The sequence below is a fragment of the Hibiscus syriacus genome, unplaced genomic scaffold (assembly GCF_006381635.1).
Source record: "Hibiscus syriacus cultivar Baekdansim isolate YM2019G1 unplaced genomic scaffold, ASM638163v2 tig00004779_pilon, whole genome shotgun sequence".
NCBI classification, from domain to species: domain Eukaryota; kingdom Viridiplantae; phylum Streptophyta; class Magnoliopsida; order Malvales; family Malvaceae; genus Hibiscus; species Hibiscus syriacus.
In genome coordinates this window covers 1,155,243-1,169,767 of record NW_024062030.1, presented here as the reverse complement: position 1 = coordinate 1,169,767, position 14,525 = coordinate 1,155,243, and the positions used below count along the sequence as shown (strand labels likewise).

The following is a 14,525-nucleotide window of genomic DNA, read 5'->3' as shown; positions in this document are numbered from 1 at the left end:
ATCAGATGGACAAAAATTTATTGATTTTCCTACAAAATTTACAACATTTTCCTATGACAGACCACAATCTAAGATTTCAAGTAGATCAAAGATGGTTACATGGGAACACCTTCTTTATGAAACTAAAACATCATAGTTTCGGCTCAATTCTGCAAACAGTCGATGAAGCGAAGCCCTTGGAACCATAAAAGCTTATTGAAAAACTAAAAGTGCAAAGGGAAACAGAATGACTGGAGTTACTTGCATTTTAGACTACAATAGGTTGCTCGCCTTCGAGCTCGGATATGACAATTAACAAATCCGTCATTGATAGGGAGAGAGGTTCTGTCTTTGGAGTTGGGTTAATAACCTGTGGTGCAACGAAGACCCGATTACACATCAAAGGAAAACACGTTTACAATCGAGCAAGAAAGTTATGTACCTTATGATTGTCCTTCACATATCCTATTGCAACTTCTTGACGCCAGCATGCCCTCTCGGTTAGCTCGGAGAATGATGGGTTCTCTCCTTCTTTCATGTAAAGACCAATATCCTGTCAAGAAAAATGTATTTGGAAGATCACTTTAATGGCAAGTAACTTTGTAGCGGATTACTTTAATGGAAAGTTTCCTTTACCTTCATATATATTTCATCACCTTCAGCATTCAAAACGTCTTTCCAGACCTCATTCAGATCACTGTGCTTGGCCACTGTTATGCAACACATACAGTTATTTTTTAAAAGATCAAACATCGAAACAATATGAATATTGCTTATATGACTTCAAGACCTTGAGCTGTTACGAGACTCATTACTTCCTCTGCCGCAATATAAGTTAGAGATGGCTTGATTCTTGAAATCTGCAGGGTTTGATTGAAGTATGTCAACAATATGTGAAAGAACGTAGAAAATCAAAGAAAATAAAATAAGAAACGATCAAAACCATTAGGAAATTACTTGTTTGCCTAATTTCGAGTCGACTATCTCTGCAACCAGATTTTGCACCTGCAGAACAGTCAACAACATTTCTCGAGCTACTTAAATCTCAAATCTTTGCACTTTTTTCTTGGATAACACTCAACAATTAAAATTCAAGACCATGAGGTTATCAAGATTATGTTGGACCGAACTTACCGTCACTCCGAGTTTGTTGCAGATGTTTTCGGCAAGAAGAAGAGAGTATGCAGATTGCTTGTCTGCCCTGGATGGATCTGAAAAGTAAATGGTTAGTGGAAGGATAAATTTGCCCAATAGAAACATCATCTATTCATAATCATTACCTCCAAGAAGCCATTCACTATCAGAAATCACAACAATGGAAAAGGGAATAGACTTCGGTTTCACGACAGAATTTTGTACGTTCATTATAGTTTCCTCCAACGTATCATAGTTCATGGAGTTTCCATGCTGCAAGGCGTGCAGATAAAAAGACAGTACTAGAATAAAACCTTCAAAGGCTTACCATTGCATCATTCTACACCGAAATAAAAGAAAAAAAGTACCGACACGAGCAACTAAATGAGACAGTACCTTATGTATAACCTGGACATTTTTTAGTTTTGCTTGACCTGAAGCAGAGATTGCCCTCTTCCTTTCTTCTAATGGGACATCCGATAATATTTCCTGTATAGTGTGGATAACAGAAGCAAATGTAATCCATTCATTTCCATCAAGTATAAATGATACGATTCGATGCTTACGGCTGAAAATCAAGACTCTATAAGAATCCCAGAAGAAAATAAAAGCATACCAACACGCTTCCAGGGCCGAGATAATTATCATACTCTTCAATCATATGAATAACATCCGGGCGCCATCCAAGAATAAGTATGCATTCCGTGGGTCCAAGAGTCTGGTCTGATGCCTACTTTTGCGGGCCAAAAGAATATAGATGAGTAGGATTTTCAAGAAAGTTCAATAGATGTTGTCACTTATATAGCACTCATCTCTTTGTAAAACATACCTTTGATCCCAATCTTTTGGGACGTTTTACGATACTTAAAAACTGTTCTTTCCTCAATTCGAAATCATGATCGGGAGTATCAACGATGGTTTTGAAAACTTCCATGCCTCGAAGTCTTTTGGTTTCTTCTTGTCCAACCTCCTCCAGTGCCTGCTGTTGTTTCCATGTCTTACGAATAGGTGCAATTAGCAATACCTACACAAATAGAAGAGAAATACATCAGGAGCTAGGGATATGATAGAGCAAGGAATGCATGGAATCGATTTCTTCAGAATTTCTGTCAGAATTTTGTTGACATACTTTGTCAGTTTCCTTCAGAATTTCATCATCCTTTGGATGAAAGTATATATGATCATCCCGATAAATACCACAAACAACTGCCTGAAAAGAAACCAACATAAGCAAACATCACCGAAGTTCTTACCTCTAGTAAACACAAAGGTAAGCGAAAAGCGTTACCTCCTGAAAACCCCGTCTTATTTTTCTATAAGTCAATCCTGTTAGGCTAGGAAAACGGCAAAGATTGAATACATTCTCTGCAATAACACAATAATAGTTAGTTTAGGTGAACTAGAGCTCAATGATATGGACAAGAATCAGAAATTTTACAGGTCGCGCTAAAATACTAGTATTAAACGAGAAAAGAATCGGAAAGCGGCTTTATTGGATCGAGAAGGATAACAATCCTACTTTAACCGGTACCCTGGTTCAGGACCATCTCGAAACATCTAAGAGTTAAGAAGTCCAAGTGCAGGTCCGGGTTTTGTTTCATCAAAAGAAGGGATAAAAGTTCAAGATGTCACCATAAGTAAACTTTCGGAAAAGAATGAAAAAGGCTATAAGCAACACATCATAATCGTTAAGCTCTCATACTTATACTTTTATAATTAAGCAAATGCCTATAAATCTTAATGAGCCCCTTCTGCCGAGAACATTGAACAAATAGTTTAGAAGCAACATTTTCTACTGGCTCTACTTTCACCCCGGAAATCGACTTTAAGAGCTCGCATGTAGTGGAATTTGAAACCTGCATCAGAAAAAAGAAAAAAGAGGCCAAAATTAAACTCAACATTTCTCATAGAGTACTACTATAATTTATTCCCATGGTTATGCAAATGAAAATACCTCAACAATTGTTGGTACAGATTCGATCTTGGGAATAGGTTGAAGTGCTAGTACAGAGAGAAATGCATCAGAATCAATTCCATACCTAATCAGTTAACAAACTGGTGTCACTAAACATACCCCCGAAGAAAACTGTCCGTAGTACACAATAAATAACGTGAACTCGCAAAGAACTGTGGATAGAGAAGAGCATAGCAAAGCCTATAAACATAACATTATTACAAAAATCTTCAACTAAACTTCGCGACATGGTTCATTGCAGACCAACACTCGAGAATTAAAACAATAGTTGATGAGGTCTTACTGGTCTCCTCTTGTAGGCAAGATGATAATGGCGCGTGCCTTATTGGCTGCCGCTCTTTGAAACGACTTTGTCAAACTAAGGCTACAGCTGCACAAGCAGAAACCCATGTTTAGGAAATGGAAAGTTAGTGACATGGATAACTTGAAACACAACGGATCAAATACACTCTGAATCAAATACATTTTATGAAGTTTGTAGATTCGGGGAGGAGGGCATTGTTATTGTACCTCTTTGTAAGGACATCGATATGGTTAAGATCCTTGGCAACGTTGTCAGCTAGTTTGTCAATTTGCTTTCTCGGGAGATCCGACATAAGAAGAATTCTCTGCCTCCTATAAAAATATAATGCACGTAGAAACCGATAATTATGCACAAACAAAAAAGGAAACAATAAACCTATGGTGGTGGCATAATGTTTACCTGGCTGTAGCAGTCCCTAAACGCACAGCGAATTCATGAGATCTATCGAATTGCTTTAGAATGAAAGACAGACGACCATTTAAACCACAAATGATGATATGATCAGATTCCAAAACTTGCATTTGGGCTCCTTCCCTGAGTTTTTGCATGTTTCTCTGTCACCCAAAAATGAAATTTCAAAGGCATCTATGGTAGCTTATGTAAATAATGAGCTATTGGACAAAGGAAGAGGTAAAACGAGCTCTTGTAAGAACTACTTACTCTGAATTGTTCTGTCATTGTGCTCAGCAACCGAGAATAAAATAATATGCCCCATATAGCAAGAACAAAGCCAACAAGACGCTCAATACGTGTTCTTTGCTGCAGTTCATAACACGAATACCTTTTTCAGACTGAAAGTTTACGAATTTGCTTTCGGAATCATGTGAGCAATATGAATGCAATCAAATTTTAAAGCAATGAAACAATTAGATTCACGACACACCACGCACTTTTAAATGGGTAGATGATGAACAAAGGCATGCCCACGCCTCCCAGACACAATCCTCTAGAGAATGTGTATTTCCCCTGTGTCGTTCAAGGCATAGCTACCGGATTAGCAAACGAAAGTAGCAGTATATCTCTTTATCCACTAGGAATTAGTGATTTTCCGGGAAAATAACATATGATTATCATATTTGAAGATTAAACTAAAACGAATAAAGCAAACAAGTGGCAGTCATGACCCGCCAAAAGGGCGGCCAAGCAGCAGTAGATTGTTATACAACTTTACCTCCTGCTTTTAAACCAAATTAAACATAATAAAACTTCACAAATCCTGATATCCCATATTCCATAAACGAGTTATAATCATAAAAACTAATATTTAGATAATAAAGATTGATTGTACATTACCTAAACTTGAAGAGGAGGAAACCACCAATGACAATAAACGAGCAGCATACTACCAGGAGAACCACGAGAATCCTACAAATGTTTTGTATCAAGTGAATTGTTCAATTCCGTAAACATAAATTCCTAACTTCAAGTCCAGGCAGATTTAAGAAGGGAATAGAAGTTATATATTAAACAGGCAATACAAACAGCTATTAACCTGTATAGCAGAAGAAATGTGTTTATGATTTTAATTAGTCATGGTAATTAGTCACTACAAACAAATGAAAACACCGCGAAAATAGATGGTAAGTGAAGTTTCTCTTACGTGGCAACATTTTTCTCGAGTTGAATGTTGAATAAATACAGTAACCGTGATATGTTCCATCGAAGATCCTGAATTACAGGCAAGGACACATTCAAGTTTAGAGGTGTTGGTTTATTCAACGAATTAGATACGCAGGCAAAAGTTAAACTTGTAGCTGCTGGTGTCTGATGTAGATGTTGAAATAACTCATGGACCATCTTTATTAATGAGTTAACAAAATCTAGTTGCATCAGTCTCAGTAAGAAAAATGATGACAGAGTTCCAGTGACCAGTTTATTATGATGATCCTTCACCTGCAAGGATGACAATCAAGAAAATTAGGGTATAACAAATCTTCTTGTCATTTTACTCCACTATAAGATATAGTTTCCATTAGGTTCATGTCCAGAATGGCAAGTCCATAATGGATCGCTGTACAAAATGAAGCTTGGACCTGATTAATGCTTCACTTAATCAACCAGCAGATGCATACATATCCGCTATAAGGATAAAGAAATTGAAAGAACATATTATAGCATCAAGAAAGAACATCCATATTAACTCTTTTGGAATTCATGATTTATGACTCACCTGGAAACTATTATGCAGGTCCTTCCTAAAGAGTTCGGCATCTGAAACAAACTTCAAGTTATCTGCTGCTCTTTGAATAGTAACCTTCCGTTTTCCTGGAGAAGGGAAAGCTATCATAGTTCTTTTGAAATGTGAATTTCTTTTTTAAATTAAGGTAAAGAAAAAGTAGGAAGAAGAGGTTCTAACATATATAAACATGCCAATCCTCATAAACATAAACAAACTAACATATCGTAAGTTGAATCAAGCACAAAGATAACAGACTTGTTTACCTTAGTATTATTGGGTTCGAAAAAACAGATTGACCTACTAAACATACTTATCAAACAAGTCAGCATTAACATGCAGACTCATTCAATGCAACAATCCAAATTCACCTATTTAAACACATGTGATTAAAGTTTGAGAAAGAGTGGCTTTCAAAAGCAATTACAGTTCCATAGTTAACATCAATGGATAATGACTAACTGCTCTTTGATGGGAACTCGACATAGATATTGATTTGAAAAACTATTAGTGCAAACAGCGAGGACTCACCTCCGTTGTATATAAAGTTATTTGCGTTGTTAGATGAAGAAATGTTCCACCAAATGATGCATGTTGATTTCTGGAAAAGTATCATATTGTTTGAGTCTCTTATGCCTAGTGTTCTACAACAAAATTCAAGAACTTCAAATGATTGATAGCTCACATACAGAAATATAAGATTATATGATCGATGAAGCATAAAGACAAGGGAGAAAAAGGAAAAAGAAAAGGCAATCTTGTCTTTAATCAACCAATATCATCCTTCAATAACAGGTCGGCCGACTTGTAAGGATGTTTTGCACCAACATCAATCTCATTTAGCTGTAGCCTTAGCTTTGAGAAAATGCAACAGGGAACATTTCTATTGAAAATAAATACGTTCAGATCAAATCCAAATATCAATATTTTCAGCCCTCCTCTTTGATTTATAAATGGAAAAAAATGAACAAAAGACATGATCAAGAACCAATCAGCCACTTAATTAAGATTAATAATACAAATCTCAGCTCACCCGTCACTTCTCTCAATCTAGTTGATCACTATATCTCTGACTGTAGCCATGATAATGCATATTATGCCAATGCTTTGGTATTCACAAAACTTGAGTCAATACCACAATGAATAATCAATACAGATGCTTTAAATTTTGGAGAAAGATGAGTGCTTTAAAATCATATGATCAAAAATGCACATTACCCCGAGGATTGCACCCCAGATGCTTAAATCCAACAATTCATGTTCAAAAAAAGAAAAAAGATAAAGACTTAGACATGAAAATGTACCTGGATGAAGCAGAAAAATAAGAGGGCTGAGTCAGCCTGGAAATTCTAGAGGGTAACAACCATGGCTGAGGGCTCTGTAACTGACAAAACACCATTTTTTTCCCTCTTTTTTCTATTAGTGAAGGATGAGAAACCAAAAAAAAAAAGTTGAAAAACAAAACAAATTTTTGATTTGGTTTGAAGAAATAGACAAAAAGTGATTAAAAGGAAATGATTTGAGTGTCGGGAAGAGTGGGAACTACATGGATTTGGATTTTTTTTGTATGAAAATACTGCAAACATGGGAGCATAGGCCATTGCTGTCATTTTCATTTGGGAGAAATTCACTATGGCATTGGCATCTAAACTCCACTTGTCCACTTCATTGCTGCTCTCCTTGTTTATCTCTCAGCTTTGTTATGCATTCACGTTGACACAGTATTTTTAGATTAAAAGTTGCATTTCAAACGGAAAATAATCCGTTGATTTTTGTGGTTGAAATTATTTTTTGGATATATCTAAACTAAAAAAATAAAGGAAAAAAATTGAAGATTTTGGAATTTCAAAGTTGATTGTTGAATAAAATAATTTTCTTATTCTTGCATACATTTAAAATATATAACATGCTGGAGTTATTCACGATACTAAAATATAGACAGCAAGATAGATATGAAAGATGCATATATATATAATGGTACAATCCTCTGGGCAAGTAAATTGGAGGAGACCAACCCTCATACAAGCTGAACAAATATCTCTGGCATGCTACAAGTATTATCACTAGTTAACTACTACCTATGTTTTCCGAATTCAAGACGAGAGTTCCGGCAAGATTCCTGACTCGAGTATGAGCAATAGTTTACCTCGCAACAACCGGAGGAGCCGATAGATTATCCTCGGATTCGTCGAAAATAAAATCATCACTCTTACACAATGTATAAACTATATCGACCATGCTAGGACGTTTAGTCGGATCTTTATTCAGACAAGAAACAGCGACGGCCATAACATTCATCACACCCTCCATTGATAAACTCTGCTCCAGTAAACTTCCATCCATAAATTCCTTCACTTTCCTCACCTTCCTCTCCTCATTCCCATCCAAAATTCCTTCAACACTTGCCCATAAAAGCTTCCCTTCGTCATCAATGGCTTCCCTGCCCGATACAAGCTCGAGTAAAACCACCCCAAAGGAGAAAATGTCCATCCTCGTCGAGACCACCCCATCCGCGAGATATTCCGGCGCGATGTATCCTTGGGTGCCGACAATATGCATCGTTATGGCATTGCAGCCGGATTTCGCTAGCCCAAAGTTGGCGATCTTGGCCCTCATGCTGGAGTCCAAGAGAATGTTGCTGGTTTTGATGTCTTTATGTACCACTCTAGGCCTTGTATGTTCATGGATGTATTGCAGACCGTTGGCAACATCGACTGCAATTCTTAACCTCGTTTTCCAGTTCAATTTTTCGTTCTCGTTTTCGTGAAGCCAAGAGAAAAGCGAGCCGTTTTCGATGAACTCGTAGACCAGATAGCAATTTGTGTCTTCAGGATCAATGCAGAAGCCCTCTAACTTCACTAGATTTCCATGGTTTACCTTCAAATGAAAGATACAGGATCAGGAGTATGGTACCAAAAAGCAATATAAGAATATTCGAACTTTTGGATCATTTTTAAAGATGGCTGCATGATCTAGCCTTGTGTGGGTTCGAATCCCGGCATTTGCGGAAATGTAATATATATTTTATTGATTATTTACTGCAATTATTGAGCATATTTGATGTAATTAGCTGTTTAAAATACTATCCAAATCTAAATAAGTGGGAGTTAGCCTCCTTAATCATTTTCAGTTTTAAAAAAATTCAAGCACCTAGCAGCCTTACGTAGTTGGGAATAGTAAAAACAACTTAATTCCATTAATTAGCCTAATCAACTTAACCTATTCATTATTTTATTGGTTATAGAAAATTAGGCATTTGCTATCATCATTTGTTAATTAAACCCCTCCCACTGATGTCCTTATCTGCTAAAGAATTATTACCACTTATTCCCATTTTACTATAATCTTTTCACATTAGTCCTTGGAATAATGACAGGAAACAAACATAATTTTCTTCTCCAGAATTTAAAGGGGGGGGGGAAGGTTTACCTTTTGTAAGATCTTAAGCTCTTCACATGCATTCCATTTCATCTTCTTGATTGCATAGGCATCTCCATCAATGGAACCTTTATAAACAGATCCCTGAATCAAGCAACTGTCACTGAAGAAATCAGTGGCTTCTTTAAGCTCATCAACCTTGAAAACTCTATACTTATCCAAGCAATCTGATACATCCGCCATTAAATCAGCTTCAACTCCCTTCAACCCCATCCCAGGCTTGTTCATCTTCAACCTCTGATTCTCTTCATCCTTCTCCTTAGCTCTCTTGTTAGATAAAACCTCTCTATAAACCAACACGAAAAGGAACAAAATCATCAAAATCCCACAAATTCCTAACCCGACGGACAGTCCAACAATGACACCTGTCCTCTCAGTTCCTCCAGGAGAACCTGCAGGGGCTGGCTCAGGTTGAGTCAAAACAGGTAAACGATTCACAGGGATGAATATAGTATCGGAGAGCTGAATGTTATCGCCATTGATATCAATTATGTCCTGTGTTCGAACCCCAAACCTCGAAGCAACGACAGACAAATTATCAAACGGCTGGAACACATAAGTAACGAGGTAATTCACACCGTTTCGGATCTGGGTTTCGTTAGGACACTTGCAGAAGATCGGAAAAACAATCCGATCGCCAATATTGAGCTGAGTAGGAACGGCGTTAGGATTGAAAGCTTCGACGGATTGGTAAGTGGTGAGGTTCTGGAAATTCAAACTCGATACTCGATAAAAAGTGTCGCCTCTTTGGATGGTGTAAGTGAGTTTAGCAGCTGAAAGACTACCCACGGTATCGTTAATGGAGTTGCAAGCACATGATATGGGGGCGAAGAGGAGCTGGTTAGGAATGAGAGGAGCTGATGGGGTGGAAATACTGCTTGGTTCGGATATCATTAAACGACTGAGATTGAAAAGATCAGCAATGGAAGCGAGGTCGAGGAAATCGGGTGCGTTGGGTCGATAAGAAACGTAGGTTTGGCACGGATAAGTGGTTTGGTTTGGGGAGCAAGTGTAGCCTGTGATGTTTGGTGGGAGCTGGGAATTGACATGGAAGAAGAAGAAGAAGAGTAGACAACTAAACAAAGAGAAAGGGTCTGGATTGGGCTTGGTTCTCATTTTTTTTTTAATGTGTGTTTGGTTTGGTTCAGTTTGTTGGTTGGTTTGAGTTTTATAACAAGAGAAAGTGAAACCGGGAACTATTGTTGTCTTTTGTTGACAATTAGACTTAAACTATTGTTTTTCAAAGAGATGACAGATTATTGGTATAATGATATTAATAGTCCTAACGTTCATATAAATAGTTATTTTGTAAAAAAAATAGTTATTTTGTAAAAAAAAAATAGTATTTTATCTATAATATTTTAACTTTTAGTTAAAATAAAGACATAATACAACAAAATAACTTTAACGTTTGACAGTAGTGTCAAATTTTCTTGTATTATTTTTTAGAACATTTGACCACTGAACATTTAATTTTAGGTCGAAATCACTCTCGATGGATGAAAATTATCAGTCAACTGACGATCAACACTAAATGCTGACGAAGTAAGCACACATGAACGCGGAAGCTAACGTGACGTGTTATCTACTTTTATTTACTTCCACATTTAACTTCCACATTTAACTTCCACGTGGTTGTGTGCTTGCTCTGTCAATATTTGGTGTTGACCGTCAGTTGACTGATAATTTCCATCCATTAAGATTGATTTTTTACCAAAGTTAAACATTCAGTGATCAAATGCTTCAAAAAAAATTATACGGGTAAGTTTGACACTACTATCAAATGTTAGGGTTATTTTATTGTATTATGTCAAATCATATTAGATGAATTAACTAACAATCAATTCATGTTAATAACATGAAATTTTCACATGTGTTCAAATGATGATATAACATATATAATATTATATTTTTAATGACGTGACACATATTATATCATTCTTTTTATAACATGATATATTTTATATAATTATTTAGATGACGTAACATATATCACATTATTATTTTAGATGGTGTGTCCCATGACATATCATCAATATGTAAAAATATCACGTCAATAACATGATTTAATCATTAGTCAACTAATAATTTTTATTCAATAGGATATGTTTTGACAAAAAAAAGTAAACGTTTTAGGATAAAATATTAAAAAAAGGCAAAGTGACCATTTGTATAAATATTGGAGATGTTTTTATTATTACACCTAAATTATTTGGAAAAAAAATTAAGACAACATAAAATAAATACTTTAAATATTAGCTATAATAAACAAAGATCAAGTATGATATATAAGTGAAAAAAATATTGTTTAAGGACCATTTTCTATCAAGACAACATAAAATTATAAATAGTCTTAAGATTTAATTGGTGTATAGATTAAGAAGAGATAACATGAACAATATACACATAAATTCAACTCGAATAAAATATATTAAAAAATTCAACTCGAACTCAATTGATTATAGATGAAAGATTTGAGTTGAAAATAAAATTATTTGGCAAAACCAGTAATTTTTGTTGAGGTCATGATAAAATCATAATATTTTTTAGAGTTAAAAATATAATCTTAATGTTAGGAGGATTTGAATTGAATTATAAATTTTCCAGAGAAACTAAAAGTGTAATTTAACCATTTAGACTGTATACGCCGATTACTGTGGCGGATTTTGATTTGTAAGTGAAGATTTTCAAGTCAACTCTATTGACTGTGAGGGCTTCCGTAAGTGGACCGGCAATTACTTCCGAGCTGAATTGTAAGAAAGAAAATTGATTTTCTTTTTTCACTTCGTAATTCTTCGATTTGATATTTGAATTACTTTATTCAATTTAACTTTTGAATAAATATCTATTCAAAATATTTTATAATTGTTGATGTCGTAATCATCTTTCGGTTGAGTCCCGGAATTGAAATTCATTTTGAAATAATGGGTTGGAGTCGCCACCGATCATTTTAAAACAATATTTAGGTAGATCGGACACCATCTTACCTGATTTGTATTGTACCAGAAACGTGTCGGGTTCGGAAGTCGATTACGGTCAATGAAAGATTAGCAACCTTGAACCGCCCTTTCGGTACCAATTAATTTATCGATGGTCTTTATTTGTGAAAATTAAGAATTTAAATCAAAATTTAAAACATTCGATTCGAGTTATCTACCTTTGATCAATTGAAATTACCCCTAAAAAATAAAAAATATTAGATTATAAAAATAAAATTGAATATATAAAAAAAAGAATAATAAAAAAATTATTAATATAATAGTAATAAAACAAATGAAAAAAAAGTAAGTGTACATAATAAAATGATAAAAAATTTAAAAAAAATGAAACATAAACGCACATGTGCTTATTTTTCATTTTGAATTGTAAAAGCAGTCGCAAATAAATAAAAGTGAGTTGAAATGATATAATGATAAAAAAGATAAAATAAAAAATGAAACATAAATGGCCAGTGGGTTAAATTTCTGCTTGCCTTTCGCTTTGAATTAAAATAGCAGTCTCGAGCCGTGCTCTTCTGCCAAGTGTAAGGAAGACCAAGGACGAAAGAGTAGTCGTACGGCTTAATATAAACAACACAGCTGGGTCCCACACGTTAGTGTACTGTCTCTACGTGAATAATGTTCAGACTAAGGACGATAACTCTATTTTCACCTCATTTCCTTTTTATTTTTTTATCTCTTTCGTTTCGCACAGAGAGAATAACAAAAGTGAAACTTTCAGGAGCTTCAACCGAAATGAGTTCCAACATGCCGGCCGTCACAGCCGGTTGCCGAAGGAGAGAGAAAAACACGGTTTGATGCGCTTTTTCACACTGATGATGGATCTGGGTTCTTCGATCGGTGTTTTTTTGTTCCTTTTCGAGCCAACTCTCAAGCCACAACCAACATGCAAAGGGTAAACTAACAAACGAAAAGGTAAAAATATACCTTTCTTTTATTTCTTTTCCGAAAAGCTCTTACAAAACGCCTCGAATGCTTTGTGTATTTTCGTAGTATATCTCGGATACAATATTGAGCGTATTTGCTTCTGTATTTGCTCGTAATTTCGTGTGTGCTCTCCCTAATCTCCTCCCACAAAGGATATAGATTACATGTATTTATAGTAAAATAGTAGAGTATTTTTAGATTCCTATACAAAATAGACTTCTAACACTCTTTGGTTGCTTTAGGTTGTTGCTGTTGACGTTCCTTGCGCCGGAGAATGCGGGGGTTGTTAGAGGTGAGACGTACGGCCGTGCATCTCGGAGAGAAAGGTGTGAGGCGTGGGTCTATTGGCCATGCGGCGTCGTTGGAAGCAGTGCGTGGACTAGGGTTCTGGAAACCCTAGTTTCCAGGTGGGTCACGGACTTTGGGTCTGGTACAGCTGGGCTGTGTGCTGTGAGGTCTAGGTTGGACTAGAACATTATGTTGGGCCTGTAAATGTAAAAAAAACAATAAATAAATAATATAACACATAATATATATATATATATATATATATATATATATAATATGTTTTATATTAAATATTATAATGAGACGAAATTTGATGTCTACAGTTGACAACATACATATATCATGTAATCGTAATTATTTAAATTCAAAATTTTTATAAAAATAATACTCTTTAACCGATAAATTTATTTAATGAGTTCAAATTTTAAATTATTTTAATACACTTTAATTTATATTACCGATCGTTTTGATAGTATCACACTGAGGATATGCTACATAATGAAAAAGATTTTTAAAAAAATTATCAAACTTAAAGATTAAATTAAAAAAAACATCAAACTTAAGGACTAAAAGTTATTTTTCCAAAAAAAGTCAATAAAGTAATTGGAGTAGGGAAAGGGTCATGTCTACCGGCGGTCTGCCATGACTAGAAATCTAGAATTGAGTGGTGGCGTCTTGAATTAGTTTGAGGTTTAACTAGAATAATTGAACCATTAAAAAAATGAAGTATACACAAAAATTATTTTAGGGTAAAGTGTATAAAATATTAAACTTTTTTTATTTCATTATAAAATGTTATTTTATTGAATTTTTTAATTATTAAAATTTATAAAATATTTTTTTATTATAGAAAATTATTTTGTTAAGTTCTTCAATTATTAAAAATTATAAAATAGTCTTTCAATTATTCATGTGATTCATATTTATTATTTTTGTTTAAAAAATTGATTGTCGTCTGAGTTAGATGTTAATTTGTTAACTGAGATATAATAAAATATGATCATATAATTATTTGAGTTGTGTTTTATGGATGGACTCTTCGTTTATATAATGTTGTCAATTCAATGCTTGAAACATTATGTTGTCAAGCCGGAACTTGAAAGTAACGACGGTGTCATTAGACATATCATTAAAATATGATTTTTTTAGTTAATCACTTGTATCCGATCTATTGATCGACTAATCTAGATCGGGTAGTGTAGAGACAAAGACGATCCTCCCAACTTAGTTTGTTCCATTCACAAACGTCAGGGTTCGAACCCCTAACCTTGCTTAAGGAATTTAGTGTCTCATCTTATTAAATCA

The 14,525-nt window shown here is 34.9% G+C and overlaps 2 protein-coding genes across 2 annotated transcripts; both read right to left on the bottom strand.

Moving 5' to 3' along the window:
* Positions 1-216: 216 nt before the first annotated feature.
* LOC120198744 (putative ion channel POLLUX-like 2) lies at positions 217-7,072 on the bottom strand. The gene is made up of 24 exons (XM_039200029.1): positions 6,873-7,072; positions 6,100-6,212; positions 5,563-5,657; positions 4,993-5,285; positions 4,686-4,757; positions 4,283-4,358; positions 4,053-4,151; positions 3,792-3,946; positions 3,599-3,703; positions 3,372-3,458; positions 3,068-3,152; positions 2,822-2,969; positions 2,402-2,478; positions 2,243-2,323; positions 1,943-2,137; positions 1,730-1,843; positions 1,510-1,602; positions 1,260-1,386; positions 1,114-1,190; positions 937-984; positions 770-839; positions 616-689; positions 422-532; positions 217-349 (listed from the first exon to the last, which is right to left on the bottom strand). Exons 1-24 carry the CDS (start codon positions 6,965-6,967, stop codon positions 248-250), a joined length of 2,592 nt encoding a protein of 863 aa, XP_039055960.1. The 5' UTR covers positions 6,968-7,072; the 3' UTR covers positions 217-247.
* A 488-nt stretch (positions 7,073-7,560) lies between these two features.
* Positions 7,561-10,165, bottom strand: LOC120198740 (serine/threonine receptor-like kinase NFP). The gene is made up of 2 exons (XM_039200025.1): positions 8,998-10,165; positions 7,561-8,445 (listed from the first exon to the last, which is right to left on the bottom strand). The coding sequence occupies exons 1-2, from the start codon at positions 10,120-10,122 to the stop codon at positions 7,711-7,713; spliced, it is 1,860 nt and encodes a 619-aa protein (XP_039055956.1). The 5' UTR covers positions 10,123-10,165; the 3' UTR covers positions 7,561-7,710.
* Between the last annotated feature and the right edge of the window lie 4,360 nt (positions 10,166-14,525).

Bases quoted from the DNA above. Each gene is read 5' to 3' on its own strand.
- LOC120198744 (XM_039200029.1), bottom strand. From the start codon at position 6,967: ATGGTGTTTTGTCAGTTACAGAGCCCTCAGCCATGGTTGTTACCCTCT. The intron at 2,324-2,401 runs GTAACGCTTTTC...GTTTCTTTTCAG, and splicing joins TAAGACGGGGTTTTCAGGAG to GCAGTTGTTTGTGGTATTTA. The intron at 1,603-1,729 runs GTATGCTTTTAT...CACACTATACAG, and splicing joins TCGGCCCTGGAAGCGTGTTG to GAAATATTATCGGATGTCCC.
- LOC120198740 (XM_039200025.1), bottom strand. From the start codon at position 10,122: ATGAGAACCAAGCCCAATCCAGACCCTTTCTCTTTGTTTAGTTGTCTA. The intron at 8,446-8,997 runs GTAAACCTTCCC...TTTCATTTGAAG, and splicing joins AGCTTAAGATCTTACAAAAG to GTAAACCATGGAAATCTAGT.